The sequence below is a fragment of the Typopeltis vanoorti genome, chromosome 8 (genome assembly GCF_054136105.1).
Source record: "Typopeltis vanoorti isolate ZY-2024b chromosome 8, IOZ_Tvanoo_1.0, whole genome shotgun sequence".
Classification (NCBI taxonomy): Eukaryota; Metazoa; Arthropoda; class Arachnida; order Uropygi; family Thelyphonidae; genus Typopeltis; species Typopeltis vanoorti.
In genome coordinates, this window is record NC_143556.1 from 142,245,336 (window position 1) to 142,259,980 (window position 14,645).

Consider the following 14,645-nt stretch of genomic DNA (forward strand, 5'->3'; position numbering starts at 1 on the left):
TGGATAGGAGGAAAAGAGGTGATATGATTACCTTGATGTATATGTGATTTCAGTTTGGATTTCTCCATGACTGCAGGTTGTAAAGAGTCTAGCTATTCCTGTCTTGAGCGGTTATTCTCCATTTTCTTCCAACTTTCTTGATCATTGGGTCTTCCCACCTTAAGGCCAGTCTTCCAGGTTTCCTTTTGGTATCTCTTGGATACCATTTTGTTACTCTGACTCTCTATCTGTTGTCTCTCATTCTGGCGAGATGTCCTGCCCATCTACTTTTGCTGTTGTTGATTTCTTTTATTACATATTTGAGTCCAGACTTCTTTCTGATTTCTGTGTGTCTTACGTGGTCTATTTTATTTATATTGCACATTCTTCTTTCTATTGCACATTGAGTTGTTATTAGGCTTTGCACTTTGAAAGTTGTATTCCATGTTTCACTGCCATAAGTTAATGCTAGTAGGATGTGACTATATCTTATTTCCATATCTATGTTTTGGTTGGTAAGTGTTGATTTTATTTTGTTGAAGGCCATCGAAGCAGCTCTTTTTCTCCTTATTTCATTTGATATGTCATTATTCATTTTTATGGACTGTCTGAGGTAATGTAATTTTCAACTTTTTTGATTATTATTTTATTATTATTATTTGACACCTCCAAGGAGTCCAAGACTCATCGAGGGAGGGCACCTACTCTACAACTCTCCATCTCCACCACTCAACCTCATCCATCAATCGTATCCTCTACATCAATGTGTCCACCACCAGTACTTTCAGAGACAATCGCAAACATCCATGCCCGTGGCGGGATTCGAACCCACAGCCTTTTGGCTGGAGAGCGGATATGCTAACCACTCGGCCAACCAGGCCGGCGATAGTGGGATTCTGGAGTGATTGTATAATCTTTACAGTATTCGTTTTTCATCCATCTTGTTTTGTCCAGATGTATTTCCAATCCAGTTTTTTGGCAATTTTGGTCCATGTTATTCAGCATTGATTAAGAGTTCAGTTAAGTGAGATATTAATACCACATCATCGGCGAATAATAGAATATTTAACATTTCACCATCAATGTTTATTTCATCATTCATGTCAGTTTTTCGAGTGATGCTGTCCAGAGTAGATGTGAAAAGATTAGGTGATAAGACATTGCCCTGGTATACTCCTATACTTAAGTTAATTTTAATTGGGTGATTGAAAAGAGTGGTATTTGTTGTGCCTTCTTTGTAAATATCTTTTATGAGATGGATATATTCTATTTCTACTCCTTGTTCTATTAAAGCTTGGAATACTGAGTTATATTCAACAGTGTCAAATGTCTTTTTAAAATCTATAAAAAGGTGATATGATAGAGACATTTAAGTTAGTGAGAGGATTTTATTGGATTAATCCAGATGATTATAAAAGGATAAAAGGCAGGAGAGAAAAAAAGAGGTCGTCCGAGGTAATTATGTAAGAGTATTGTGAAGAGGGGTATCAGGAGTAGGTTTTTTACATGGAGAATTGTCAGTGAATGGAACGTATTACCAGAATGTATTGTTAATGCAAGGAGTGTTAAGGATTCTAAGATTTTGCATGATAAATATGTTGACAGTTGAATGAACCTCCCACAGTGTGTCTTCCGACTCCATGGAGGGTGTAATAATAATAATAATTGCTAAATTATTCTTATCGGAACAGGTACAGTGGCTCAGATATATATCCATAATCGGAAATACTTGTAAATTCTTCTAATTTTTCCTAGTTTTTAATTTTGACTCTAGGAACATTTGACCATTGTTACTTTAGAGTTGCACTGAATTTTTTTTTTTCTCTTATGTATATATGTCATTCCTTTCCATTTTTTTTTTTATACTGAAGATGCCTGTGAAACTTGTGTAAAAATTTTATGCCAATTAGTGAATTTTACATGAATTATTGGTATTAATTTAGTATTATCCACGTCTGCTTACCTTGTTATTTTAAAACATATTATATACATCTCACTTATCTCAGATGTTCAACACATTATCATAAAATGAAAATAAATTACAGAAAGCAGTAGGAGCAAAACTGACACTGTTTTGCTCCTACTGCTTCTGAAATTGGCATCCGTAAAGAAGTGCATGTCAGTTGCATAGAAATCTTTATTACTCCTATAACAACCTCTTACCAACTAGTATGTTTCTATCATATCACACCTGCTCCTCCTGTTTACTAGACTCTGCAAATTGCATTTTCTCAACCTTTCTTCATATTCAACAATCCAGAGATCATAAACTATTTTGGTCAATCACCTCTGAACCCTCTTGAACATCTCTTAATCCTTTTGAAAACCAGGTGACCAAATCTGTGCACAGATTTGGACTGACATCCCCTAATCAGAGCCTTATACAATGGAACCAGAATATCCTTACTTTTACAAGTCAGTGTTATACTTGTAAATTCTGCCAATTTTTTCTTGTTTTTAATTTTGACTCTAGGAACGTTTGACCATTGTTACCTTACTGAGCATTAGTGTTGCACTGTTGAATTTTTTTTCTCTTATGTATGTATCATTGTGAGAATTTGTTGTGTTGTCCTCACATTTTGGTAATATCTCCTCTGAATTTTAGAATCCTTATCGATCATCACTCCAAGATCTCTTATTTCCTCCGCCTCCAACAATATATCCTCACCAAGCATAAATTCTGCATCCCATCTTTGTTTTCCAAATTTTAAAACTTTACATTTTGCAACATTGACCTCACATCCCCATTTCCATGCCTAATTACTCAATGTATTCAAGTCTTCTTGTAAGGCCACAACATCTTCACTACTCTTCATGGTTCATCCCAACTTTGCATCATCTGCAAACAACTGAATATCTCCATCCAAATCTTCACCGATATCATTAATATACAAGTTAAACAGTAATGGCCCCAAAACTGACCCCTGAGGCAAGGGGTCAGTTTTGGGGCCATTCACTCCCCATACACAACTTGTTGATACTTATCAGACAGCCAATCCCTAATCCAATGCACTTGTCTAATATCCAATTCCATATGCTCTAGTTTGACTATCAACTTATCATGCAGTAATCTGTCAGAAGTCCATTTCCCACATTCAATGCTGCTGTCACCTTATTATATTAAGTAAGTACCTTATTAAGTAAGTAGGTAGATTATGCAGAGTAGGAAACATTTAGGCAAATCAGTTTGGCAAGTGCAAGCATGCATTCATTCTGGGGGACTTCATCTATAGTGATATAAACTTGCCAGAGGAGACAGAATGCAGTAATAACAGAAATAAATTTATGGATTTCTTGATGAACAAATGTCTTATGCAGAATGTAGTGGAGGGAACACGAGGTTCAAGAGTTTTGGATTTGGTCATGGCATTAGAGGATCTGATTGTGAGATAATCATACTTGCCCTCTGTTGGTGAGAGTGACCGTGTAGTCCTGACTTGGAAGATGAATAGACATGTGGAGGTATCAAAACAGAAGAAAATTATGTGAAATTATAAGGTAGGCAACTGTCTTAGAATTAGATCAGCTTGCAGCAGTACAATGGATGAAAGAATTTCATGAAAGAGGGGTGATCAGTGCATGGAAAATAGTTAAGAAAAAATTGTTGGCAGGAGGGACAGATTGTATACCTTGAGTGAAGTAGATAAAAAAATTGGGAGTCAAAAGAAATTGCGACATTCCACCTGTGCAATTCTCGTTTCCCTGTCCCGACACACTCACTTGCCCAGAAAACAAGTCTCTCCAAATGCCTGTGCCCTTTTGCATTCAAATACATTCCATCACCCTCATACAGCTCTCTTCTATTCTCAAACTTACTCCATGCAACCACATATTCCAGACCTCTTTTCCTGCACATTCTCACTATTATCTCCTTGGACGCATTTCTGCTGCATTATGTCTAACATCAACCTGAAATTTCATGCTACAAGGTTTACGCTTTCCCTCAGGTCATTTGTCCCACCCATTACTATCATCTCCTCCACACTTTCAGCCCTCTTCACTCCCATTGCCACACACTCTATCGTTCCACCAGCTAAGCACACCCCTCTGGCACTATCCTGAATAATCGAATCTGCATACAATCTGAACAGATTCATTCATCCTTCTCTCATTGGTATCCCTGACTCATGGCTTCCAATCTCTCTCTCTCTTGCTTTCCTTTATCTCCCACTCTCCCTCATCTCTCTCACCTCTTTATCCCTTGCTTCCACTCACTATTGTCTTTTCTGCAGTTCCCTTTTTCACTGTCTCTCCCATTCTCTTGAATTTTTCTCTCCCTTGCACTTTGATGCCATTCTTTTACACCTACTCTTGTTCCTTTCACACTAGCCAACCTCTCTATCCTCCAAAGATCTTCATTCATCCTCCTCAACTCAGTTTTCATTCCTTTCATCTCCTTTGTCATGAGTTCTTTCTCCATCTACACATTCTGCTTTGAATTGACAATCACAAACACATTCATGGCAATCAGACAAACTATTTCTGTCCACTAAACTGTCCAAGTCTATGGGCATCCACAAACTGAAAATCACCCATTTCCAAAGTACCATCTCCACCACTACTAAATCCCAAGATCGAGACATTTGTGTCCCCTAGCATCTCCCACTGCCTACATTTCATGCACACATACACATTCCAATCTCGCACCTGCTACATTTTTAAACAACAGGATGTGTACATACTGTATATTTAGCAAGCTACAAAATCATCAACTAGGTTAAGAATTATGTGGTCTTTAAATAAGGGAAGGCTAGGTGTAGTAGCAAAACTGGCAGCCACCACGTTGAATATAATCCATATACATGAAGACAATACTTGAGACAGTAAAATCGTAAGAAAAAACCACACAATTATACAAAAAAATTGTTTGAATAGTGCAAACATAAAAACCAGTATTGTCACTAAATAACACAATATCTTTCCTCATTACTAATACTTTTCTTTTTTTAACAGCTTGCATCAAGCGTTGCATCTGTATTCATGCAGCACTCCTAATTTGCAATTCAAATTACAAAATTCAATTGAAAACTTAGGTTATTATTTTGTCAGACTCCAGACAGCTGCATTAACATGGAATGACTAAATGGAGCTAATATGAGTTTATAAGTCTAATGGCTGGATCTAATCTGTATCACAAAAAACAATTCCATATCATTATGATGTCTGTTTTCTAACTTCATAATTGAGACACATTGAAGTTAAGCAGTGTTTATTTACCTGATCAATGTGAACCAGATATTTATCATTTAGGAATATTCATATATATCCATCAGAATGAAAAAGCATCTCTTGGCTCCATCAACTAGGTTCTATATACCTAGACCAGTCAGTGATGTGTATTCATTGTAAAGAAGTGTTTGTGAGATCCAGCTCTGTATACATCATGGAACAACTTACAGAATTGCTTGTAGCTGCTTGCATCTCTATAAACACAAATTCCTTGGGATCTGACATCTAGATTTGAGGTATCCAGCCTCTTGAGTAACAGTTATTTTGGGTGAATTGTCGCATGTGGACTTCCATTTCATTAAGTTCACATGTGACACTCAGTGCACATTTCACAATTTTCAAGTGATGGACTGTGTACTGAAGAATGTTTAATTGCTGTGGAGTAACAAGTACAGACATTTTCCCTAAATGTGAATATCATTCCTCTATGAAATGTTTAACTCTTTCCACGTACTTACTGTATGGTATACAACAGTGAAATGATTGTTATGTGGCTTGTGTTCACAGTACACGTTATTTATTTTCATGGTATTGATGACAACACAGAATAATAAGAAAATAACATTTGCTTATTTGCTGATATTTCGCTGGCATTATATCCAGCATCTTTAGAGCACAAAAACAGTTTGTAACAGTATGCGAAACAACAACAATTTGGTATAACAGTGGGACTAGTTTAAAAAATTAAAAAAAAGTTTATGTCAAATTGGTAACTCTCATCCATTCACCTAAGGACAAACTCTCCTTAATCACATCCAGGAGTTTATTTAGTGCCCTATTCTTGTGATTGGGCTTAATGTGGACAGACAAGAAGAACTGTTGACATCTGCATTGGTAAATATAAAAAATACATCCGGCACTATCGTTATGGCAAGTCGGGTCTAGCAGACCATGCCTTGGATGCCCCTTCACACAGAATCAATGAAAGAAAACAAAAGTGCTACACAGAAGTCATTATAAATTAGAGAAATTGTTTTTGGAATCAACCAAAGCTTTAAAATGTACTTCAAACCTCAACAAGTATGGCTTTATAAATTTACCAGAAATATGGGAAACAGTCATTTTAAGATCTAATTAATATTTGTTTTCTCTTTTTTTCCAACTAGATGGCGCATAATTAGGACTTTAGTTCCTTGTGTTGTCTGTTACAATTTTTTAAACTAGTCTCACTGTTATACCAAATTGTTGTTGCTTCATGTACTGTGACAAACTGTTTTTGTGCTCTGAAGATGCTGGATATAATACCAGTGAAATATGAGCAAATAAGTTAATAAATATTATTTTCTTATCATTCAGTATTGTCATCAATACCATGAAAATAAATAACTTGCATACTGTTTAAGTTACACTAATTTTGCAATGGGAGGAGACTGTTACTGTTTCTTGCCTTTTGGTGGTGGGATACCCTGTATGTATGTGTGTGTTTACAAACCAATGTACATATCGTACATTGGTTTGTAAACACACATTCTGTGTGTGTGTGTGTATATAAAATATAAAATACTCATTTATTGTATTATAATGGTTTTAATTTTGTGTTCTGTTCTGTTCTTATTTTAAATGCTTTAGATCATTATTAACATTAGAATTATTTTTGCCATCACTCACCATATATGTAGAAAATGCCAAGAATTCCAAAATATCAGTCCTATCTGCAGTTTTATTTGTTTCTTCATCAGTACGATCAAGTGCTTCTTGCATCCATAAAACTGTATGATGATGATCTCCATTATTATATGATTGTCTTCCTAGTTCAAAGCAATCTCCAGCTATTCAAAAATGTTTTTAAATAACATCACTTTTTCAGTTTTTATACTTGGTTGAAATCAACTATATATTCTACACACACACACATATGCACACTGAGTGGCTAGTTTATTATAAATACATACCTGACAAGGTGCTGGATCATCACTATCCTCAAGACAGTCCTTCATCCTCCAGAACATTGACTTTGAGATTCAAGAAACACTCTACAAGGTATTCTGCTCCAAGTAGACTTGATAAATTACTGATGTTCTGTCAGATTTGTGAGCAGCAGGTTCAATGATCTCTGTTCCAATGCTTTTGTCATCTTATTGTGATATGTAAGCAGATTGCTAAAATACATCCTTCCTTTAACAGCTCCTCCACCTGAGGCACCTGCTTGTGTTGGAGGATACTTCCCAGTGATGGTACCTCTTTTGGTCTTCCTCTTTTTCTATGCTTTACTTCTTTTATTCTTTACTCTACTTCTTCCAAATCCTTTTTTACTATCCTGTCTTTCACACTACCATCACTGAGATCCAAAGCCCTACCACCACGTTTATCATGTGGTGTGACCCATTGACATCTGGAAAAGAGAATCATAGTAGTCATGCACTAGTACTTTGGCTTCTGCTTCAGCAAGATTGGTGGTCCTGGATAACCTGGCAAGCATCACCTAACTAGTAGGCTTGCCTGCAAGGGTCATTGGTGTTGCAGTAAGTCTCTTACCTTATAGTCTGGGACAGGGCCAAGTCATGCTGTGGTGCTGGTACCAAATCTGAGGTAACACCCTGGTTGTTCCACTTCCAAGAGCATTCACTGCTTGCCAGATAGTGAGTGTCCATGGGTGGCTGTGTGGTGTCTGGGGGGGGGGGGGGGGTGAGGATGATCTGTAGTATTGAACAACAACAAAAATATCCTTTGAGCATGAATCCTTATCCTCAAATTTTTCAGGACCCTCATAAGACCCCAACTAAGTATATATACCATAGATTTATCATTTGATAACAGAAATAAGAAACAAAATACATCTAACATTAATATAAATGTAATAGTGTTTCTCATCATCCATGTAACAGGTGAAAAGCCAGTAACAGAAAATGTCCCCCCATCTTTATTCAGAACGGTTTAGACCAGGGGTTGGCAAAGTGATCGTTATTGACTCCTGGGGGTCGATGTGATTATCCAAGGTGACTATTGATAATGTCTAGAGGTCAAAAAGAGGTCAATAAACACCTGAAACAATTTTGAGTAACACCTAGTAAACATGCAACGCCAGCTGGCTGATCGGCTGAGCCAACGAGGGGAGAAGTTCACACTTTCCCCAATGCGCACTACCTCTGATTGTCTATCAGACAATCAGGACTAGTGCGCATTTATCGCCCATAGCTATCAGAGTGGTGTTCAGTGATCTGATAACTTTGAATTTACTGTGTAATTTTTTAAAAGTTATATTGCCAATAATAGCGGCCCCTGATAGTAAGAAGTGCCGACAGTATTCGCAAGAGTATTTAAAATTTGGATTTATACCATTATTTACCAATGAAACAATGCCTATATTCCTATTATGTGAAAAGACTTTCAGTAATGATACCATGAAGCCTGCAAATATGAAAGACCATCTCGAAAGGGTTGTCAAGAGGTGATTCCTTGCAAAGACTTGTTGACTTGTATGATTCCACTGTTAAGTTTCTTATGGATGTAGACCAATCACTATATGACAAGTTAAAAAAAATGTAAAAATCATATTTTTTATTTGGCAGACCTATATTCAAAATTTAACGAAATACAGAAACATCTACAAGGTAGAGATGTTACAATTATTCAAGCCCAAACATTCCTAATAGGCTTACAATCTAAAATGGGCCTATTTATTTATTTTATGTTATTTATTTATTTATTTATCATTTATTTAACATGATGGGGGTCGATGAGAGATCAAGAATTCCATGAAGGAATCAAGTCCAAAAAGTTTACTGACCCCTGGTTTAGACAGACTGGCAGGATCTCCCAAAACAATTAAAAAACTATGTTCTGGTAATATACTTGTTGTAACATGTCAGCAACATTCAGAAAGACTGCTGAAAGCAATATCATTGAGTGGAATACCAATTATGATAACATCTTATGAAACTGAAGATGCAAAGAGGAAAGTAGCCACCACACCTGTCCTGAAATTCTTGTAGGTTGAAAGTGGCAGTTAAGAAAATATCAAAAAGCAACTCAAACACCTATGTATTTTCCACTATCTGATAATTTCAGCATTCTTGAACTTCATGATTGGTAGTGTCTCTTTCTGCGGAGTGCATTAGTTGCCTGACTGTTTTACGATCTAACTTCTACAACAATGATTTGTTTTGATGAGAACCCACTTGTCAATAAAATTATGACAAGGGTATCACTGAAATATAAACCACCAGACATCCCCACAGAAAAAAATAATAATTCTGTGTCTGCTGAAAGTGAACACTCAAGAACTGATCCTGACATGTCAGATAATGTATTACATATTTTTCAAGAGGAAGGGATGGATGCTGGACATCCATACTTCTCAAAATCATTTGATAAATATAAACCTGACAAACATAAACGCTCAGTCTCTCAGAAATTGAACAAGTCTACAAAGCCAAAAGAATATGAAAATTCTTACAGTGAAACCGTTGAGGATTCTGCCAAAATATCAGTGATATCAAGGTTCTTCTGCAGAAACACAAACTAATCTGTTTCAATCTGCAGGAAACATATTTAAATCTCAGTGAGAACACCCCCACCTTAAGGTATTTCACTATTGTTCGTGAGGACAGAACTGGAGATGGTTCTACTCATAGTAGAGTTGCAATCCTAGCGGGTAACCATGCTCCTTTCCAGCTTAATACTGCTTGGGAGTCAGTACTCATATGTCTCTCAGTGAAATGTCTAATTACAATATTTCATTTATTTACCACTGGGTTCTGAATTAAATCCACCTTAATAATCTTATCAAGGTTATGCATCTGAGGCATCTTCCTCAGCCTATAATTCTTACTGAAGATTTAATGGACAACACTGTGCGATAGTGCCAACACCAACGGACAGTAACATACCATTAAGGTGTACATCATTCTAACTTTTGAATGATGTACACCTCTGTCTTTGGTGGATAGATCTGACAGTAATGACCTCACCCTGTTTAATAATTGATGTAATACCAGCTAGCAGAATTATAGCAGAATATGTACCTGTACATATTCTGCTATAGATCTTACAATCTTCCATCTCCTCCCCACAACCACCATTTTTCCGCTGTTCATGTGAGACTTTGAGGAGAACATAAAATGAAGCAGTCATTTTCCTATGATTTGTACTATGTCTTCACACAAACCATGTTCTCCTACACGGATACCCATGTGGAAAATGAAGAGGCTGACTGGAAATTTTATACTTTAATAAAAGTTAATACTGAGGAAATCACTCATTGTCTAGGCAGCAACAACTGCAATTCCAAAAAATATCATCTTGATTTCCACTCTGTCCAAAGTATTGGTGGAGCCTTGAGTGGAAAGCTGCAAAAAAAAAAAAAAAAAAAAAAAAAAAAAAAAGGATCAAGACAGAGGATGAAGTATATTTTGTAGATACCTTACCTTTTAAATGTGCTTGGGTGAAATCAAGTTACTGTTGACATCATAGCCAAAAACAATCTTGGATCCACATTATCTATTAATAACACAATCAGTGCAAACATTGTGTAGGATAAAATCCACAAAATCAAGGTTAGATATAGAGTACACCATTAGTCCATACATGTGTTGTTTTTGTGTTGTTGGGATGTGTCGTTTTTCAACCCAAAGCCATTACAGCACGTCAGGTGAAAATTTTGGTAGAATTTCATCAATAGCTTCCTATTCTCCTGAATATTTTGTTAACATTGGTTAAACTTGTCTACAATGTATAAGAGACACATTCCTGAAACAAGAGCATCTGGTTTTAATGTCTCACATGGGATAATCTTATTATAGAGCCTGGAGTGGATGTAAAGTGGATGATAAACAATATCAAACAGGAACTGCAGGTGAAAAAGAGGTTATGAAAGAGAGATAAGGAGAGGGGTGGAGAGCAGATGCATGAAGAATATAAGACTCATTCTAGGAGAGTGACTAGTATGGTAAGGAAGGCAAAACTGGAATATGAGAAGAGATTGGCCCGAAGATCCAAAGAAACTCTTAGGGGATTTTTTAGCTATGTGGCCAGTAGGAGGAGAAATGATTGTGGGATAAAAATGGGAATAGAGTGACTGATGCAAAGGACAAAGTGGAGTTGGTCAATGAACACTATTGGAGTATTTTATTCTGGAGATGGAAGGTGTTTGAAGACAGAAGGGAACTGTATGCTAGAGACTGCTTGTATTTGAATGAGGAAGGAAGAAGGCATTTGGAAAGATTGTTGTTTTCTGAACGAGTCAGTGTGTCAATGCAGGGAAACTAGAATTCCCATGGTGGATGGTAGCAGGGATGGCCCCTTGGGAGTAGGGGGATGACATCAGGAAACATTGAGCCCAGGGGGGGTCGAGAGGGGACAATGATAGGTATAGAAGCAGTGACATTTTTATGCTCTATACTAATGCCAGGAGTATCTGAAATAAAGGAAATGAATTGATGGAGCTGATAGCATCAACCTGGCCAAAGATTATTAGGATCTCTAAGACATGGTTGACAGAGGATGCTATAATAAATGGAATTAAAGTGGCAGGGTACAGCATTTTTCAGCAGGATAGTAAAGGAAACATGGTGGTGGAGTACTGCTTATGATAAGTGATGACTAATTTCCTCTTAGAGTAGAGGCTTTGGAAGGCAGTGACACAACTGGTTTTGAAAGCATATGGTGTGAGGTAGAAGTTGCCAAGACAGGATATTTATTGGGATGCTGCTATAAACCAGGGAGCACAGAGGGTGGGGAGGAGATGTTTAGGCAGTTGAGCTTGGCAAGTGCAAGAAGAATGATTGTTATGGGAGATTTTAACAACAGCAGTATAAGCTGGGAAGAGGAAAATGCAAGTAGTAAGAAGGAGATAGAATTTCTGGAATTCTTGAGGGACAAATGTCTTCGACAGCATGTGATGGAGGGAACAGGAGGTTTGAGAGTTTGGGATCTGGTCGTAGCAGATAATAAGTGAGACGACATCTCTCTCACCAGTTGGAGAGAGTGATCATGTGGTTTTGACTTGGAAAATGAACAGACATGCAAGTGTATAAAAGAAAAGGTAACGTATGTGGAATTATAAGGCGGGTGATTATAGTAGTCTTAAGTAACAATTAGGGGTAGTTCCATGGATGGCGGAATTGGAAGGCCAGGATATCATTAGTGCCTGGGAAATTGTGAAAGAAAATTTTTAGCAGAAATAATAAGTTGTATTCCACTGGTGAAGAAGCGGACACAATTTGGCGTAAAGTGGATGACAAACAATATCAAACAGGAACTGCAGTTCGAAAAAGAGATTATGGAAGATATACAAGGAGAGGGGTGGAGGACAAATATATGAAGAATATAAGACGCAGGCCAGGAGAGTGACCAGAATGGTGAGGAAGGCAAAACTGAAATATGACAAGAGATTGGCACTAAGATCCAAAGAAAATTCTAGGGAATTTTTTAGCTATGTAGCCAGTAGAATGACATTGCAGGATAAAAATGGGAATAGAATGACTGATGCAGAGCACATAGTGGAGTTGTTCAGTGAGCACTTTATTGGGGTATTTCATCCTGGAGGAGGTTTTAATACTAGAGGGATAGGCAGCATCAGGGTTTAGAGGTGCAAGAGGAGAGTGTGTTCCAAATACTGAGTACTCTGGATACCAATAAAGATGTTGGGCTGGATGTTATTTCACCATGTGTTTTGAGAGAATGTGCTAAAGAACTGACAGCTCCATTGACCTGGCTTTTCAATAAAAGTCTGGCTGAAGGAAAGGTACCTAGGGAATGGAAGGAAGGTAAGATAGTGCAACTGCATAAGGGCAATAGCAGACTAGAAGTGTCTAATTATAGGCCAGTTTGTGTGTGTCATGAGTAGTTATCAAGGTCTTGGAAAAATTAGTATGGGACTATATACACCTTTGGGTAGATGAGGGTAATGTTATCTGTGAGAATCAACATGGATTTGTTAAGGGGCTCTCTTGCTTTAGTAATATGATTGTCTTTTATAATAAAGTGACAAGAGCAGTTGATGACAGAAAGGCATATACTCCCATTTTTTTGGATTTTGCAAAGGCTTTTGACAGGGTGCCACATGATAGCTGATATTGAAGTTGCAGCACATGGGTTTAAATGTCGGGTTAGTCAAATGGATTCAGGATTCGCTGACTGATAGGTATCAGAGAGTTGTATATGATGGGGAAGTATCAAGGAAGCAGAAGGTTACAAGTGGAGTTCCACAGGACTCAGTACTGGGACCTGTCTTGTTCAATCTTTATATCAATGATATTGTCAATGGATTGCAAGAGGACGTTCAGTTGTTTGCAGATAATGTGAAGTTGGGAAGGGCTATCAGTAATAGTGCAGATGTGGCAGCCCTGCAAGAGGATTTGAATAAACTAGACAGATGGGCAAATAAATGGTGGTTTCAGTTCAATGCAGCAAAATATAAAGTCTTGAGGTATGGAATCCATCGATGGGAGGATGCGTACTTGATTGGAGGAGTTGTACTGGAGGTAGGTGAGACGAGATCTGGGGATGATGATTGATAGAAAACTGAAATTCAGGGAGCATAATGCAAAGGTGGTGAGGGTAACTCCGTGGATTGCTGCAATACTAAGAAGGACACTGACCTGCAGAGATTATTATTATGGGCAGCTCCATGGAGTCCTTAGACTCATCGAGGGAGGCCCAACATCATGTCAAGAACAACTATTCTATTCAACATTCACACAGTATCTATCATACTTCACCTTGAACTCATATACAGTCATGGCACCCACAACAGACTCTGGCAGCTTATTCCACTCATTTACCACTCTCCAAGTAAAAAAAACTAGCTCTAACACCCTTGCTAACCACACTCTTTCCAAGCTTCCATAGATGGCCCTTAGTCCATCTACTACCAGTCCTATTCTCAAAAATATCTTCTGAATTAATCTTATAGAAACCCTTCAGTAATTTGAATGTCTCAATCAAATCACCCCTTTTCAGAGTATCAACCAATTTCTGCAGCCCACAAATCTTCAACATGTTCTCTTAAGGTTCATTCCATAGACCTGCTATCATCTTGGTCACTAATCTCTGTATCCCCTCCACCTCCTCCCATCAAGAAGAAACCCTGGTGCCCATATCTGGGCATGGTAGTCTAGATGGAGTCGTATCAAGGCTCAATACAGAGGAACAATAACCTGTTTGTCTCTGCTTGTTAAAGTATTTTTCAGCAACCAAGTGATTGGATGAGCTGATTTAGCCACTTTTGCAATGTGTCCCCTAATCTTCAACTCCCTATCCACCAACACTCCCAAATCCCTGGCCTCGTCAATCTCCTGGAGTACAGTTCCACCAATGTGATATACTGCTGGTAATCTTTTCACCCCAAAATGCATAACCTTACACTTTGCCACATTAAATTGACATCCATTCTCCCTAGCCCAGTCCTACAAACTTCCAAATCATCCTGCAAAATTTTGACATCCTGTGCACTGACTATTGCTCTACCTAACTTTGCATCATCAGCAAACAAATGA

General features: G+C 37.6%; 2 protein-coding genes across 6 annotated transcripts in view; one reads left to right on the forward strand and one right to left on the reverse strand.

Annotated features, from left to right (window-relative positions):
* Positions 1-14,645, forward strand: part of LOC150104397 (NAD(P)H pyrophosphatase NUDT13, mitochondrial-like) — a 581,172-nt gene that overhangs the window by 287,743 nt on the left and 278,784 nt on the right. The gene's annotated exons all lie outside the window — the stretch shown is intronic.
* LOC150104398 (prolyl 4-hydroxylase subunit alpha-1-like) overlaps positions 1-14,645 on the reverse strand; it is a 356,969-nt gene that overhangs the window by 257,453 nt on the left and 84,871 nt on the right. The window contains exon 5 of the mRNA XM_090396472.1: positions 6,817-6,977. Coding sequence (XP_090252598.1) covers positions 6,817-6,977 — 161 coding nt within the window. The remainder of the gene's footprint in view (positions 1-6,816; positions 6,978-14,645) is intronic.